Source organism: Haliotis asinina, chromosome 9 (genome assembly GCF_037392515.1).
Source record: "Haliotis asinina isolate JCU_RB_2024 chromosome 9, JCU_Hal_asi_v2, whole genome shotgun sequence".
NCBI classification, from domain to species: domain Eukaryota; kingdom Metazoa; phylum Mollusca; class Gastropoda; order Lepetellida; family Haliotidae; genus Haliotis; species Haliotis asinina.
The window spans coordinates 37973946-37992381 of NC_090288.1; the positions used below are offsets into that span (position 1 = coordinate 37973946).

General features: G+C 39.2%; 1 protein-coding gene across 1 annotated transcript in view; it reads right to left on the reverse strand.

Annotated features, from left to right (window-relative positions):
• Window positions 1-1772: 1772 nt before the first annotated feature.
• Window positions 1773-18436, reverse strand: part of LOC137296791 (inositol-pentakisphosphate 2-kinase-like) — a 106024-nt gene continuing 89360 nt past the window's right edge. The window contains exons 8-14 of the mRNA XM_067828645.1: window positions 10884-10956; window positions 9607-9698; window positions 8647-8792; window positions 7491-7629; window positions 4476-4581; window positions 3617-3690; window positions 1773-3093 (exon numbers count right to left, since the gene is read on the reverse strand). Of these exons, the coding sequence (XP_067684746.1) occupies window positions 2916-3093; window positions 3617-3690; window positions 4476-4581; window positions 7491-7629; window positions 8647-8792; window positions 9607-9698; window positions 10884-10956 (808 nt within the window). The 3' untranslated portion in view covers window positions 1773-2915. The remainder of the gene's footprint in view (window positions 3094-3616; window positions 3691-4475; window positions 4582-7490; window positions 7630-8646; window positions 8793-9606; window positions 9699-10883; window positions 10957-18436) is intronic.

Below are 18436 nucleotides of genomic sequence, written 5' to 3' on the forward strand. Positions count from 1 at the left end.
TTTGATTAATCACTAAATGCAAGAATTTGCAAAAACCAGCACAACACATTGAGGATATCACATGACACTAACAGGTATTTTGATCACAAACAATTCTGTGTCAATTTCAAAGTGAAACATACAGGTCAACAAAAAAATATGAAACTCTGTAACAAAACACAGAAGAAACAATACGTAATCTTCGGTGTTGGGTACTGCATACCTAGCTATACTTTCTCCAAAACAAACTAACTAAAACTGAACTTATTTGATAGTTCACAATTTCTGACATTTTTGATAAATGTTTATTCTTCTTGTATCCACATAAGCCTATTCAGAGGGGGGATGCACATCCCCCTTTTGACCTGTAATTTTGCTAAGAATCATTGAAAGTGAGGTGAAAACGAAGTGTGCACCCCCCTTCCCCCCATTTCTTAGCCCCTGTATCCCAGTACCTCTTTGGTAATGCAAATGCTATTTCCTTCACAACATATATTACTTTCATTATTATGTTCTGTGAGCAGTGTGACATGAAATAAACATGGCAAGGCATCTTCACATAAATATTTGACAACCATGCACATGAAAATAAAAACTAATACAAGTATATCAATCATATAACAAAATATATATTGTGAGTATTACCATTACTGACAACGAATGCCACATGTATATTATGCCAATCAAACAAATTTTCTTCCATACACCCTGCATGAGCATTATCTGTTATAAACAATAATTACATCAACAGCATGATCATACACTCTCAAAATATGACCTCAAATATAGTCATTATATATGTTGTTGGACAAATCCAGAATCGTACTGACAAATTCACAGCACCATTTAAATACACACGTGACATGATAATTTGTTGGTGAATATGGCCTATTTCCGATGACGTTTGGTTCCCAACTGATCATTGTTGGGATTTACATCGGTCTACTTTATCTACTTAGCATCATCCTTTCCTGCAAGTACTACATTCATGACAACTTGTTTTGACTGAATGGAGATTTGATAAGTACCTCAAGCTAATTCTGCACTCTAGTCATATCTAAGAACAAAAAACTTAGCTTTCATTGTTTACTTTTTATATGGGACAAAATGATTTAGGGATATTGGTATTTTTATGACTGATGATTTATTTATTCATTGACAAAATATTATTCATTATTTTAAAATTAACATATATCCCTAACTATTATTGTTCAGTAAATTAGAGACGAGGATGATGATTTTTATGGATAAGTATGTACAAAGAGATTGACACTTTCTGTCCCCACCCCTAAATTATATGTACAGATAGTAAGTCTTCCCTTCCTGATGTCATGAACAAAACTCAAAGACCCCAGCCCACTAATTCATAAATATGTTTATGTACAAAATTGACAAACAACCCCCCAAACAAAATGGGTGACCCCACTTAAAATCGTCAGAGATTCTAACTTCCATCAGTCTGTATCCTTTCAAATTAAGGGACTTAATTTATTCTGTTGTCAGTTATCTCCCCTAAACAAAACTTTGATTATAAAATTGACTGTCAGATTCACATTGTGTATCACAGTTCTATATGATGCATCTCATGAAACTTTCCACACCCAGCCATACTGTCATGTGTATTGGCACCCTCAGACTACTTCTTTTGAAGTATAAATAAACTATAGAAGTTGAAATAAATATTGTTATCATTTAACCCAGCGCAGCTTTACATCCAAGCCTCAACATAAGTACTCAGGTGACACAGAAGACTCGACAATGGCTGTCTATCACTAAACCTGAGATTATTATTATTTTTTTAAAAATTTTGATTAGTTATATGTGTGATTTGTTATGGGGTTTTATTATTTATACACTTATATATTTATTATACACACATATTTCACAATTGGCATTTGAAGCAATCGTTCACACAAAATCTGAAACGAAAATACATTTTCCTTTTACACCAAGCACCTAATTTATCACAAAATGAACCAACAACTGTGACTATTGTGGTTGTGGAGAAATATGGCACAAACAAAAACGACCTACCAGAATCCCCAAACAGACTCTGTGTGCATTGGTACAGTCTTGTCTCTGAACTGATCCAGACAAACAAATATCAGGAATTGTTTGAAGAAAACAGAGGATCTTCTAAGCCTTGCACTAATTGGTTTTGTATTGATATACAGAATCATAACAGAAATAAAATCAAACAAATATGCCAGATTATTCATGTCCACATTCAAATCTTTCATTCTTCACTTAACAAGATTATGACTGTTGTAGCAAACAGGTTTGACACATTTTTGCATTGAAATTGTTTACATCTCACATTAAACTACATTTTCTCATCTTCGTATTCATTCATTCAGACATTTTTGACAACTACAACTTATATTCTCCATGACTGATAACAAGCCATGTTCTCATTGTGACAATAAGGACAAACTAACTACCAATACGACATTAAATCTGAACTTGGTATAACCATTTTAGTCCTATGATTATTTTCACATGCCAAGACCACCTAATGCTAAGAGGTAATAATTATACAAAGAGCATGGAATCAGAACTTTGGTATGGAAGTCATAAACAGGAAACCAGAAAATATCTTTAAGATCAGATTTGCAAACATACTAAAAACAAATACATTATTTTACTATCCACTGACCTTGGCAGTTGAAATTACAGAACCTGTTGGGGGAAGAGCTCCCATGAGAAGAATGTTTAACATCTCCAATCTGGCATCTCAACCCAACATCTCTTAGATGGTGGCGTTCACAACAGGAAGTACTGCCTTGAAGAGAAGTGTGAAGACAACGTTACCTGAGTCAGTCAAGTGCTGTTGTTGATTTCAGTTCCCTACCAGACCGTTGTCCATTAGCGACCAATCCAAGGACAATCACAGAGGCTTTCAGATATGTAACATTGAGGAAGGCCTCCTAATGGTGTTATACTGACTTGGTCCGTGACTTGCCAATGGTTTCCTGATAGGCATGGACAATGTCCATATCCTGTCCGTAGTACTGCTCGATCTTGTCAAAGGGCTTGGGGTCAAGGTCGACAAGTTCTATGGAGTATCGGTAGTAAGCGTCATTAAAGAGTATGACGCCGTTTTCTTCAGACACCCTAGAAGTGATCAGAATGGTTCGTGAGAAGTCTGATGAAAAAAAAAATCATTTAATTTGACAATGAAAGTCTTATAGATAATTCGAAATATGAACAAGATTTGAAAGGTATGTATTCTTGGATTATCTATTTCTTAGAATAACCTTTCATCAGGTTACGTTGTTTTTACTTTCACATATAAAAATCATATTTAACTTACATCCAGGCATCTCCCAAAGTGAGTGAGTGAGTGAGTTTGGTTCTATGCCGCACTCAGCAGTATTCCAGCTATATGACGGCGGTCCTTAAATAACAGAACATCAAGAAACTATGCTGCTTTACATCTTTCCAAGTGTATAGTTGGCTGATTCAGACTCGACATAGTGAGTAGCAATATCACTGCTCGGGACACCAGAAACTCCTTAACAACCAGGCTACCCTTTAACCCTCTGACTCACCCAAAATGCTCTCTGTAAATATCAATTCTGGACCATACAATCCAGTGACTGACATCCTGAGCACCTACCTGCTACTCTGCACTTACCCTTGTTTGACAGGCTGCAGTGCCACAATGATGGAACAATCCTGGACGGTCTTGGAAATCAGGAATCTCTTCACCTGAAAAGAAAACACATCTGTGAAATAACTGGTCATAAAAATGCAACTCATTCACAATCTTATGGTTTGAACAATTAAAAAATCCAGCATGTTATTGATTGTGATATTTCACTAGAAAAAGAACACAGCATAATGAGCTGATACGTTGTCTCAGAAATCCCAAAAACCACATCCTCATGGCCAAGTGTGCATGGCAGAATATTGTGGAATTGCGTTTCTGACTTGTGATGGCGAAATATTTGTGCCCCCTTAATCAGCCATATTACATTATGACTAGTGGTAGGTGGGTGACGGAGACTTGGCCTGTCGTCGGGTGTGGTCTGGGTACTGGGACAACCATCAGAGTCTCCCTTCACACAGCGCTAAGAAGATCTGAATTAGCCTTAGTGCAATATTAAAGAATAGGAGTTAAGGTTTTAAGGATAACCTTATCTTAGTAAAGCACTAGGAAACTAGTTCAGGGGATTGGAGTGAGTAAGTTTAGTTTTACGCCACACTTAGCAATATTCCAGCTATATGGCGGCAGTCTGTAAATAATCGAGTCTGGACCAGACAATCCAGTGATCAACAACATGAGCATCAATCTGCGCAATTGGGAACCAATCGTCTCTTACGACAAGTATAGTCCTATTCTACCCCGGGACCTTCACGAGTTTCAGGGGATTGGAAGGGGGGTGGGTACCCTCTGCAGCACACTTCACTAATCCCACTCCAGTACACCCCATCACCGTCGCTTGAATAAACTGAACTGAAGAAATGATGAAAGATACAGCACATGTACTCACCTTGTCCACAGCAAACTCTAGACTAGCTACAGAGACACTGGCCTTCACCTCTGAATCCATCATCCATAGGTCACGAGTGTATGGACCATCAAGTCCCCAGTGAATTCTGAAACAGTCACAGATATTCTGGTCTTAATGGTGAGTGGCTCATCAAACAAATAAATAACAAATACATTTTAAGTCCCTCCATCAGACAAGCACAATTCAATAATGGCCAACCAATATGGACATCATGGGCTCCAGATGAGCTGCTGTAGGGAACTGCAGGTGCATGGAAATCTTCTGTAAACTTTCCCCCCAGAATGCAATTCTAGTCCCAAATCAGAGAAGAAACCACCAGGAAAAGAGGTAAGCTATGGGCAGTTCGCCAGCGGGACCAGGCGCAGAAATACTATGGAAATGTAAGGAGGACCTACAAATCATACACGAAGCCCCCCCATTTGATTATCAGATCACAATAGTGTATTTCTCCTACCAACGTATAGACGGAAGCTCAAGACAGAAAGAATTAAAGACTAATGAGTCTATTGAAAATCTTAGAGGCTGTTTTGAATGCAACGACTGAATTGTTTTTAACATAGATAATGACAAACCTGATCATCTGAATTTCATCACACGTTTTAAAAACTTTTGTGTGGAAAATGTGATACCTACTAAAACTATCGAAATATTCCCAAATAACAAGTTATGGATCACAAAAGACTTCAAATCCTTGCTAAGTGACAAAAAGCGAGCCTTCATGAAAAAATTATATTACTCAACACAGAAAGAAATCAATTTGAAGACACATTAATGTAAAGCCGAGTACAAAGGAAAGGTGGAACACCACTTCCAGCAGTGCAATCTGAAACAAGCGTGGCAAGGGAACAAGACAATGATTGGCAATATGAGTGAGTGAGTTTAGTTTTACGTCGCACTTAGCAATATTCCAGCTATATGGCGACGGTCTGTAAATAATCGAGTCTGGACCAGACAATCCAGTGATCAACAACATGAGCATCGATCTGCGCAATGGGGAACCTATGACATGTGTCAACCAAGTCAGCGAGTCTGACCACCCGATCCCGTTAGTCGCCTCTTACGACAAGCATAGTCACCTTTTATGGGAAACATGGGTTGCTGGAGGCCTATTCTACCCTGGGATGTCTGTTACAACAGACAACAAAATCTATGCAGAATAATTGAATTCATCTTATTGTCGATTTGACTGTCATAATTTCAGTCAAGAGATAGACAGCATATATCAAAACACAGAACATTTGGATGCTTCCATAACCATCCCTGAAGGTGACGTCGTACAGACCTTTTGCGAACAACATGATTCTTGTCTGTTGTATGTATGTATGATTTTATTCAGTGTCCACCTGCTTGACATATCCATCCATTCCAATTCTAAGTAGATTAACCGAAAGAAAATTTTAGAAGAAGTAAGTTTTAAGAAATTGCAATCCATAAACAGAATTTAATTTGCTAAATAAGCAAATGTCTGTACTGCCAACTTCCCAAACTCATTCTAAAGCACAAAATATTGTTATATGCTCCTAAGCACATTTGAAATACAATAAAACATTAAAAACATGAAAACGTCTAGAAAAGCACTGAGAAAATGTTAACCTTATGCCATGAAAACATGTGCTGACATAATTTTGACCAAGTTGAAACTTGCCACAATAATTACCAAATAATGAACAAAAAACACATGAATTTACCCTAACTTACATGAAAAGACAGATAGAAGTTACCTTCACAAATATCAATTCATGAACTATAAAAACACAATAGTTATGCTCACCACTACTTTGGACATTCCTGAGGCTGTTCACTGTTCAAGCACATGGCCTAAAGTTGCATGCCCTGAGGCAGTTACCTCTCTTTATAAGGGTTGTTAAAAAAGTGGCAGTGGTATTAAATGAAATAGGAGTAAAATTATACTTGGTTAAATAAAAAATTCCAAATTTACCGAAAAACGATTTTGAAAACTAAAGTTTTGGGAAAATTAGTGTTTTGACCATAACAAGAGCGTCACATGTATAAGCATCAGGTAGGCTGCATTGAAGTGCCCCCCTTTAGGTGGAAAGCATATCACCATTATGTATTACCCTACCCTTTTTCACTTTTGATTGGTGGCAAAGATGTTACTGGAAAACAAGATCATGAGAACCAAAGGAGGGTGAGATGAAAACAAGTACTGGAGATTTCGGCAGTTCCTAAGAGGCAGAACCATGAAGATGCGGGTAGAGCAGATCTTCAGTAGCTCATGCCTGTCGTAAGAAAAGACTAACAAGATCGGGAGGTCAGGCTTACTGACATGATAGACACATATCAACTGTTCCCAATTATGTAGATTGATGCTCATGCTGTTCATCACTGGACAGTCTGGTCTAGACTTGATTATTCACCAACTGCCATGAACTGAAATACTGTGGAGCCAGGATAAATCTAAACTCACTCTCTTGAGAGGGACTTGAACTGTCTGTAGGGTGGTCCTGGAGATGGGCTTTAGCCTTACCTGATTGTAATGTGGGCCTTGAGGTTGATCTTACTTGTCTGTATTGTGGGCCTTGAGGTTGATCTTACTTGTCTGTATTGTGGGCCCTGAGGTTGGCCTTTACTGTCTGTATTGTGGGCCTTAAGGTTGGCCTTACCTGTCAATACTGTGGGCCTTAAAGTTGGCCTTGCCTGTATTGTGGGCCTTGACATTGGCCTTATCTGTCTGTAGGGTGGTCCTTGATACTAGCCTTACCTGTCTGCATTGTTGGCCTGTATCTGTCTGTAGGGTGGCGTTTACCTGTCTGTATTGTGGGCCTTGGTCTTACCTATTAATATTGTTGGCCCTGAGGTTGGCCTTATCAGTCTGTAGGGTGATCCTTAAGGTGGGCCTTAGCACTAGTCTTACCTGTGTGTATCATTGGCCTTCAGGTTGTTTGTATCTGTAGGATGGGCCTTGCCTGTGAGTATTTTGGTCCTTTAGCTGGGCCTTCCTGGCAGTGGGGTGGTCCTTTAGGTTAGGCTTACCTGTCTGTGGGGTGGTCCTTGAAGTGAGCTTGGAGTCTTTGATACAGGGGGTAGATGTTTTCGATGTCCAGGTCATCCAGTTTCTGGATGGAACAGATCCGCTCCAGCACACAGCCATGAGGAAGATAACTGAGGGCAACTGTCAGACATGAGATGGATAATATTCAAACAAATAAAACATTTGGGATAAACAGAATTCTAGAAAAAAAGGTGTCCTGGTAATTGATACTTTTAGAATATTATGTGGATCAGTAAATTGTAATGCTTTCAACAGCATTATGCATCCGGTGACAATTAAGTGTTACATAATGCAGATCTCTCACTTAGTGACAATCAGAATGTTCTTAAATCTGTACATATCTACATCACTAACACTAAATGATTTAGATAACTCTGTACATATCATTACCCTTTGTCTGCCTCTTGTTGAACTTTGTTGTAACATACTGTTGTAACTATGTGGACAGATCTTATTTAAGTTGGATAACTGGTGCCCAATTCATTTCTTAATTGAATAAAATATGTTTCAATCAATCAAGTGCAACTTTGAGAATTGATGCCAAGACTAATCTTATACCACCTAATTTGGACCTGAATACTTTGGGTTTGTTTTATAATTTATTCATTTTAAGTCACGAGCTCACAACCTGGAATGGACAAGCAAATGGGCTTAAAATATGGACAGACAATCCAATTTTATGACTGCTTCATCTAACAACGGAAAACATGATTACTTCCCTTAGACCATGGACATGGCCCTCAGTTTGTACCAATTTCTATCAAGTACACACAGCTGTTTACTGTGGTTTAGATATTCTATCAGCTATATAGTCACATTTTTTAAACTACTTTTAAGATACAGGACAGTTCTAACATAGACAGAATGGAACTTGCTGAGAAATTTTTATTAAGGCAGTCTCTGTAACTAAATTCTTAAACAGATTTATCTGTCAATACTGGCTGCAACATTCCATGACTCACTTTACCCTGCTAAGAAATTTGACAAGATACAAAAGAGGAATTCCTTTAATTACACAAATAGCGAAACAAAACTTGTCATATTGTTACACCTGATGCAAAATTGGACCAGGATGAAAATATAATCTATCAGCGACTATAATATAGATGGGAATATTCAACATGAAAATATACAAACCATCGCCATTGGTGTGTTCAAACTTGCTGTTCTGACATCGTTGTGGTTTAATGTGTCGAGGTGAGTAAGTGTGTGAGCAGTTACCTCCCCTTCCTCCAGGAGCAAGGAGGATTTTTATGACTAGATCTAATAACATATACTCAAATCTGAAACAATGATAAAAAGAGTCCTTAAATATATGAGACAACTAAATAAAACAAGAATTGGATTGATTAGGTGGTAATGGACTGTGGATCATAATCGGGTCATACAAGGCAATAAAATGCATGACCAGATCCTGGCACAAATAAGGGAAATAATTCTGCATACAGTATCTCTATACAGTGGAAGCTGTCAAAACCAGTATCTGTCTAATCCGGCAACTTGTCAACACCTGCATAAAATCTCAGTCTCGTTAGTGACTTGTACATTTATCATCAGCTCTACAATCCGGCATGTTGTCTAAACTGGATTATTTCTTCAGTCACAGTGAGTGCCAGTTTGGACAGTTTCCACTGTACATAACTGGAGCATGACACGAGAGTCATGACTGCAGAGAAATAATACCATCTACCATCTATGACAGCCCTCCAGCCATATTGTCATCAAAACAACATTTCTACACCACATCAACATGTAATATGGAAACAACATCTATCCTGGTGAGTGAGTGAGTGATTTTAGTTTTACGCCACTCTCAGCAATATTCCATCTATATAGCGGCAGTCTGAAAATAATCGAGTCTTGACCAGACTATCCAGTGACCAACAACATGAGCATCGATCTGCGCAATTGTGAACTGACGACATCTGTCAACCAAGTCAGCGAGGCTGACCTCCCGATCCTGATAGTCGCCTCTTACGACAAGCATAGTTGCCTTTTATGGCAAGCATGGGTTGCTGAAGGCCAATTCTACCCCAGACCTTCACTGGTCTATCCTGGTGAAACAGAAGGGTGAAGATGCATCTTCCCTGCACCTACCTATGTTTCTTGTGTTGGCTTCCCTTGAAAAAGTCCTCTAGATCTTCACTGAGGTCTTGCTTGACACAGGCGCCATATATCTCCTGGCCATTCTGGGGCAGAACAAGTACAGAGTCAGTCACCTCCCATAACACTGCTTGTCTGGGAAGAACTGGACCAGACAATACACTGATTGGTGTGGTCACTGATCTACTAAATTTGCAGACAATGTATCAAGCATGTCAATGAATCTTACCACCTGATCCCATTAGTTGACTCTGATGATAAAACACTGTCGCCTGATACTATGGTTGTTGAAGCCCAGTTCTCACCCAGATTTTCCTAGATATTGGATTAGCATGCAGGCCACTGTGGCAGTGTCTCAATTAGAAACATGGTATTTTGGCTGGCACTTCACCAATGGCATTGGTACAAGCGGCCACAGCAACAGCAACAGCAACAGTCACAGCAACATCAACAACTACAGCCCCATAACTGTCCACAACAGCTACACAGTAATGTAAAGTGAGTGAGTTCAGATTTTAAGTCATATAGGCAGTATTTCAGCCATATTATGACACTGTGATCTTGAGTGAGTGAGTGAGTGAGTGAGTTGAGATTTTAAGTCACATGTGGCAGTATTTCACCCATATCATGACACACATAGCTTGAGTGTGATGTTCAACCCTATTTCACTATATCTCAGAATCAGAGGAAAGCCAAATGTGATTCAAACCAAGAACCACCATCTGGGTGAGTGAGTGAGTTTAGTTTTATGCCGCACACAGAAATATTCCCGCCATATGGTAGGGGTCTGTAAATAATAGAGTCTGGGCCAGACAATCCAGTGATCAACAATAAGAGCATTGATCCGCACAGTGGGGAACGATGACAAGTGTCAACAAAGTCAGCGAGTCTGACCACCCTATATCGTTAGTCACCTCTTACGACAAGCTTATTCGCCTTTTACAGCATGAAAGGGTTGCTAAAGGTCTATTCTACCCCGGGGCCTTCACAGGTCACCACTATCTGGATGAATTACATGATACATATCGGTTTGTTGTTTCCACTCTGCAATATTCGTTATATCACAGTTGTCTCTATATAATCAAGTCTGGATCAGACAATCAAGTGACTAACATCATGAGCACATGATGGATGTGATAACATAGTCCACTCCATGAGTCTCGATCTTGTTTGTCACAAGTACAGGGATTGCATATTTTATAGTGTGAACAAACCAAAGATAGAAAACTAAAAAACGTGACGTGTATCACAGCATCCCAAGCAGTACTTACTTTGCATATCTTTAGGTTATTCTGTGGAGTTTTCACTAAGGATAAGAGAGCATGTTTCATCTGATGGGGGTTTCTGGAAAATAAAAAAAAGTGTCAGCTTAGATAGCAGTCCTAATTCCTACCTTGTGTTAACATCCTGGTATCCACAGACGCAATATACAAGCAGTGTTCACAAGATTAACAGACAGAAATCTCTCTGAATGTCTCCAAGATTAAATAATGTTGTCATTCATTAAAATGTGCCTGTTGTTTATGTCCTTTCAGCTTCTAAATGCCTGTCCCAGACTTGCCACACAAACTGGAAAAGGTACCAGATGAGACAAGCAGTAAGTAATAAGGCACTTTAGCCAACATGAAATGTCAAATATGTGATCAGAAGAAAACTGTGAACCTTTGACTTGACCATCAATATTTTCACTCTCTAACATGAGCAGGTACATATGCATGACTGAAATGAAAGAAACATGTAGACATAAAAACAAATCTTCAGCAGGTGAAGCCCAAATTTACAAATTGGCATCTTCATGTTTGATGTAGAACAGTAGGGGATGATGATTTGAACATCAATACCATGGTGCTGACATCAACATACAAACAGGGATTTGAAACCCACAGTGATCATGTCCTGGCATGCCTAAGGGACTTAACTCTCAAAAGAAAAACTTTGCAGATTGGACAACTGGACCCCTTGTGTCCCTGTACTTTCAACTGTACAATAAAAGAACCATATTTTGTGCGACAGACAGTAACTACCATAGATTATAACATATATGTGCCCAAAATCAGATAACAGCCCAGGTGTAGCTAGTATTTTTGCCCTCAAAAGCAAAATAAACTGCCTCAGCTACAACTCACTTGGTCTCCTTCGTTACATTTTTCACTTCAAGAAAAGACAACATTTTAACTACTGCTACCACAAATGATATGAGAGAGCTGACAACAACCTCCCAAATCAACAATCCAATCCAGTCCATGTTAATTAAACTCTTGTGGAAATGGCTTGGAACAGACAGACACTATGTTTGCATCTGCACTTTTCAACAGAAAACTGAAGAATAATCAATTTGTTTACATTTACAGTCTTTTACTGTCAGAAGCACCAGATCTGTTAAACATTGTAAACAGCCAAAGTAGAAGTTTTGATAAAGGTAAATTATACAGCACAGGAAGATGCTGGCACTGATATGTTACATTATGTGAATAAATACATAATAGAGGCTAATTAATTATGCAGATATATTCAAAATACTACTGAGTATGTAAATATCTATGTAACATATCACTAAACTGACCCAATTCTACCACTAACATTTAGAATAAATAACCACAAACTTTGTAAGGTATTGTTACCTGAGGGTGTCGGGGTGTTATACCCTTCTCCCTTGGCAATCTGTATTTCCTCCACTCTTTGTCTGGGGATGATGTAGCTAGATGGTATACTCAAGGATAAGTCCAGTTTGGTGTTCAAGTCCTTTTATTTTTGGTATGGTTTTTCATAAACAAAGGTCCTCAAATATTTCCTAGCCGCTGGTCTAAGCACAACAGTAGTTTACAACATCCTGGAAGAACTTGTAGAAGCAAAACGTCACACATGAGAATATTTCACTCATACGACGATATGAGAGTGTGTGTGCGGCTGTTAGTACTTGTCCTGATTCCAGTTGGTTGTATAGCGCCAGCTCAATGCCACAATGAAGCATGAATATCCCACTTAGACATATTTAACTAACACCAAGCTGACCAGTCCTTGTTGTACCCATTTTCCTCCTAGCCCTAGGCATGGTCTCTTGGTATCATGCAGCCGTGGATCAAACCCGCGACCTTCTACTCTCCGGGTGGACGCTCTAATCACTACACTGGTCTGTCGTCCCAAGACATATAAAGTTCAGGATATATTTTCTAATGGCAAGCATTTTTAAACCTTTGGAATATCGAGTTACATTTACATGCGAAGTTAATTCATGTACTGATTAGTGCTGATTAAGTACATTTATCTAGTAACCCACACAATGACTCCTTCAGTGAGGTAGTGAATTATGTTTCATCCCTTTGAAAGCAATATCCATTCCCACAATACCATTAAAATCTTTCTATTGTCAAGGTTTGAAGCATGCAAACCAATGGCTGATAGCAAGAGCAACTCTTCCACCCATACAGAACACTCAGACAATGTGGTACTGTCTGGGCACTGGCATTGGAGACTGGAGTCAGGCCTTTCTACCTCAGACTCCTATTGGGGAGAGCAGTTGTTACTATATCATTAGTATTGAACTATGTAGGGAATAAAGTACCTCTATGATGTCAGAATAACCTCTGACATCACAAGTCTGCATTACAATGTGATGTGATGATCTCTTTATAGTCATAACTGCCAGCTGATACCAGTCTCAGTGGCAGTGTTGTCTGTGATGCCATGGTAACCTCTGACATCACAAGCCTGCATTACAATGTGATGTTATCTCCTTACAGTCATAACTGCCAGTTGATACCAGTCTCAGTGGCAGTGTTGTCTGTGATGCCATGGTAACCTATGACATCACAAGCCTGCCTTACAATGTGATGTTATCTCCTTACAGTCATAACTGCCAGTTGATACCAGTCTCAGTGGCAGTGTTGTCTGTGATGCCATGGTAACCTATGACATCACAAGCCTGCCTTACAATGTGATGTTATCTCCTTACAGTCATAACTGCCAGTTGATACCAGTCTCAGTGGCAGTGTTGTCTGTGATGCCATGGTAACCTCTGACATCACAAGCCTGCATTACAATGTGATGTGATGATCTCCTTACAGTCATAACTGCCAGTTGATACCAGTCTCAGTGGCAGTGTTGTCTGTGATGCCATGGTAACCTCTGACATCACAAGCCTGCATTACAATGTGATGTTATCTCCTTACAGTCATAACTGCCAGTTGATACCAGTCTCAGTGGCAGTGTTGTCTGTGATGCCATGGTAACCTCTGACATCACAAGCCTGCATTACAATGTGATGTTATCTCCTTACAGTCATAACTGCCAGTTGATACCAGTCTCAGTGGCAGTGTTGTCTGTGATGCCATGGTAACCTATGACATCACAAGCCTGCCTTACAATGTGATGTTATCTCCTTACAGTCATAACTGCCAGTTGATACCAGTCTCAGTGGCAGTGTTGTCTGTGATGCCATGGTAACCTATGACATCACAAGCCTGCCTTACAATGTGATGTTATCTCCTTACAGTCATAACTGCCAGTTGATACCAGTCTCAGTGGCAGTGTTGTCTGTGATGCCATGGTAACCTCTGACATCACAAGCCTGCATTACAATGTGATGTGATGATCTCCTTACAGTCATAACTGCCAGTTGATACCAGTCTCAGTGGCAGTGTTGTCTGTGATGCCATGGTAACCTCTGACATCACAAGCCTGCATTACAATGTCATGTTATCTCCTTACAGTCATAACTGCCAGTAGATACTGTTTTATCTCATCCAACAATGTCTCCAATGGCAGTCAATTCATGGTAAAGAAATCATTTGCATTATTACGTTGTGTGACAAATGTCGAAAAGCCACCTTGCCCATGGGCTTGACCAAAGTGGTCAAAGTCTGATGCGAAATATGTCACTTCATGTTATCCTCCAACATGCAGTACATATGCAATGCGTATCGTTCCACTTCACCCAATCGGCAACATCGCAGTCACTGGTCCTCCTTGCACCTTCAGTCGTTATGTTAGGAAGAGAGGGTAATTCCAAAAATCTCATCACCAACCAATTTACAACCAACTTACAAGTATTCCACACCACCAGATCTCCAACACTGAACCAAGATGCATGAAGATCAATCCTACAACTTTTGCACCAAGAGAAAATGCACAATCTGGTGCAATCAAACGCCATGATAAAAGAAAAACAGTAAAAAGAATTCCTTCGTCCCCTGTTTGTGCAGGGATAGACATTTTCTTACAGTGGCTGCACTGACTATCTCTGAAAGAAACAGCGGACGTCAAAAACCTCGGACACTGTCAACAGGCAGAGGACCGTTTACAGAAGAATTTGCCCAAACTCAGTGAAGCAAACACAGACCAGGTGAGAATGGGGGGGATCTAAATAGCTGGATATATTCAAGGAGTTGACAGAGGTAGACATGCATTCTGAAGCAGCAAAAATGTACTGAGTTTATTTACATCTGATCCTGACACTACAGTGTTACAATGAGCCAACATGGAGTCTTTCATGTCGGAGAAACACGTTCAAGGCATTGGCAACAACCGGACATTTGTCAAACCTGGCATATATTTGCTAGGTGTACCGTTTAGTCTCTTGCAAACAGTTTACACCTGGTTTTATATTGTGATTTGATAAGGGGAATCAATTCCAGGACATTTATGGGAGGTCACATTCTCAGTTATCAGGACTGTACCTGACGAACAAGGATCATTTCCACCATTGGCAACCTAAACATTGAACTTCAACATGGCAGGAGCCTTGCTGATGTATTGAATAATAAACCAGAGAATTATGTTAGACTTGCATCATCGCTGACAGTGTACTGGTTTTGTTCTGGTGTATTTGACAAGTGTTCATGCAAGTGCAATTGGGGGGTTTCACATTTTTGGGGCATATATACTCAGACTTTTGCAATTTGAGGTGCCCATTATGTTCTTCATTTTTTAAAGGCATAGGTACCGATCAGCCTGAGATTTCCACAATCTGAAGGTACATGTACCCATATGGTCTTTATGTTTTGAGTCCAAAAGCATATCAGCCTGAGATCTTCACAATCTGAATGTAGATGTACCCATATGGTCATCATATTTTGAGCTAAAAAGAACATTTGCCTGAGATCTTCACAATCAGAATGTAGTAATATCCTCATATTTTGAAGGCAAATGCACCCCAAACATAGAGCTCATCTCAGTTTGAGTGCAGAGGTACCCATCAGCCTAAAGTTTTTTTAGATTTTGAGGACAAATGCACTACCAACCTAGAGGTCATCCAAGCTCGAGTGTAGCCCAGTGTCTTCACACTTACATTGTAGATAGATCACCAGCCTCAGACACGTGACAAAGTTCTTTTTACCTTCAGCGGACTTCTTGGAATTATCCTTTCTAAACATTAACTCTATCCTACACCAAATAGTACAAATCTCTGTGTAAGCCTAGGCTGAGTGCCAACCAGTTGATCTACGTGTAGACTGTCATGGTAAGGAATGGTTCCAGAGACAGGGACCAATTGTATGGACATACTAAACACAGTTGCAAACACACTGTCACACTGTCATTTCCTTGTTAAGTTTAAACTGAAATACCACATCCTGTCAGTTGTAAAGTTTGAAACTGGTTACTTCAAAATGCACCGACAAAAGACTTTTTATGGTCTTAGAGAGTGAGTGAGAGAGTGAGTGAGTGAGTTTAGTTTTAAGCCTATAGCAATATCATGGCAGGGGACACCAGAAAATATGCTTCATACATTGTATCCGTGTGGGGAATCGAAACCTGGGTCTTCGGCCTGACAAGCGATTGCTTTAATCACAGGCTACCCCAGAAAACTGCTTTAAACAATATTTCATATATATGCAATGGAAAGGAGGGCATTTGTGTTGGGGAAGGGAGGTACTACTGTTTTTTTTTTTTTGCATCATTTATGATCTAATGCCACATTCATGTTTTACATGGACACCCAACTTAAACTTGATATAATGACACCAAGCTCTCTAAGAACAACAGGTACAGTCTCTTTGGAGTTTGGTAGACCGTAGCCAGGGTTTGCACCATTTACCTGCTCAAAGGAAAACACTGTCTGCACGAACACAAAAGTGACCCAGCATCGTGGACCAAAATGTATAAACAAAGACAAAATACACTAAGTTTAAGTTGCCATTTAATATTTAAACACCTCTCCCAAATGCAAACTATTTATCAGGGGCCCGTTTCACAAAACTCTCGTAAGCCTAAGATCTCGTAACTTTTCTCGTAGCATTTGTACCTGGCATACTGTAACATAGGAGGTGCAAATGCTACGAGGAAAGTTACGAGATCTTAGGCTTACGAGAGCTTTGTGAAACGGGACCCAGATGTGTTTACTAGTTCAAACTGTGGGCATGGGTATCATTTTCAAAGCAATACAACTCAAATATTTATCCAAAAAGTAACTCCTTTATGATATTTACCTGTCCTATAATGAGTTGATATTTAGGGTGTGTTGTTGTTGTTTAGAAAAGATACATACAACTTCAAATATCTTTTTCAGATTATCAAATATGTATCTCCATTGTAAGACTGACAATAACTAACCCTACTGGCATAGCTTTGAACGTTAACCTTCCAATAAAATGTCAAAACTGACCTTCAGTTTCAGCGACAGGTGTGTATGAAATAAGAAACTCATTGCAAATTGGTCTTTATGTTTGTTGTTACATCAACTGTGTAGAAGCAGTGAGAGAGATTGGTTGCATGCTTGTCAGAATGTTTGTCTTGTATATTTACAACATTGTATGTGTAATATCAGTGAGTGAGGTTAGCTGCACACATGTCTGAATGTTTGTCGTGCATATTTACCACACCATCTGTGTAGTTGCAGTGAGTGAGAATGGTTGCACGCTCGTCGGAATGTTTGGCTCGTATACTTACAACACCGTCTGTGAAGTCGCAGTGAGTGAGGGTGGTTACATGCTTGTCAGAATGTTTGTCTCGTATATTTACAAAATTGTCTGTGTAGTCACAGTGAGTGATGTTGGTTACAAGCTGTTGGAACATTTGTCTTGTATATTCACAAGATTGTGTGTGTAGCCACAATGAGTGAGGTTGGTTGCACGCTTGTCAGAATGTTTGACTTGTATATTTACGACATTTTATGCATAGTAGCAGTGAGAGAGTATGGTTTAATGCTGCTTTTAGTAGTGTTCCGACAATATCACTGTGGGGACATTAGAAATGGGCTTCATACATTATGCCCATATGGGGAATTGAAACTGGGTTTTCAGCATGATGAGCGAAAGGTTTAACCACAAGGCTACTGAACCTCCCCATGTGTGTAGTAGCAAAAACTACATGTCATGAAAATACGTATATCACTTAGAATTTATCAAATATGTATGAACAACTTGCTCTGAACTTCAAGAGAGTGACAAAATAAATCTTGTGGATAACTACTATTAAATTCTCTCTCCCCATTAATGTCAAAACAGCTATCATGTAGAATCCCACAGATGTATGTTTGTATGTATGTATTCCAGCCATATGATGGTGTCCACAGCTGCGCTGTATATGTTTCTGTCTAAAATGCATGATTTATAGCATTCAACATATTGACAACAATATTATTGATAGTGAAAGTCTCATCTGTGATGAGGACAACCTACATTCAATATAGCGACACTTTAAATATTAATACAAATATTTTTTCTTGTCAGTGAAAGTGACTCATCTGTGATGATGACAACTCCAATGATGGTTCCAGTTGTACATGTTGATAAGACTGTCTCTTAAAAACAAGTATGGCTTTTGTTCACAGGTACGACAGCTGAACAGATAAATGAAACTCTTAGGTTGTACCTTTTTAATTAACAGA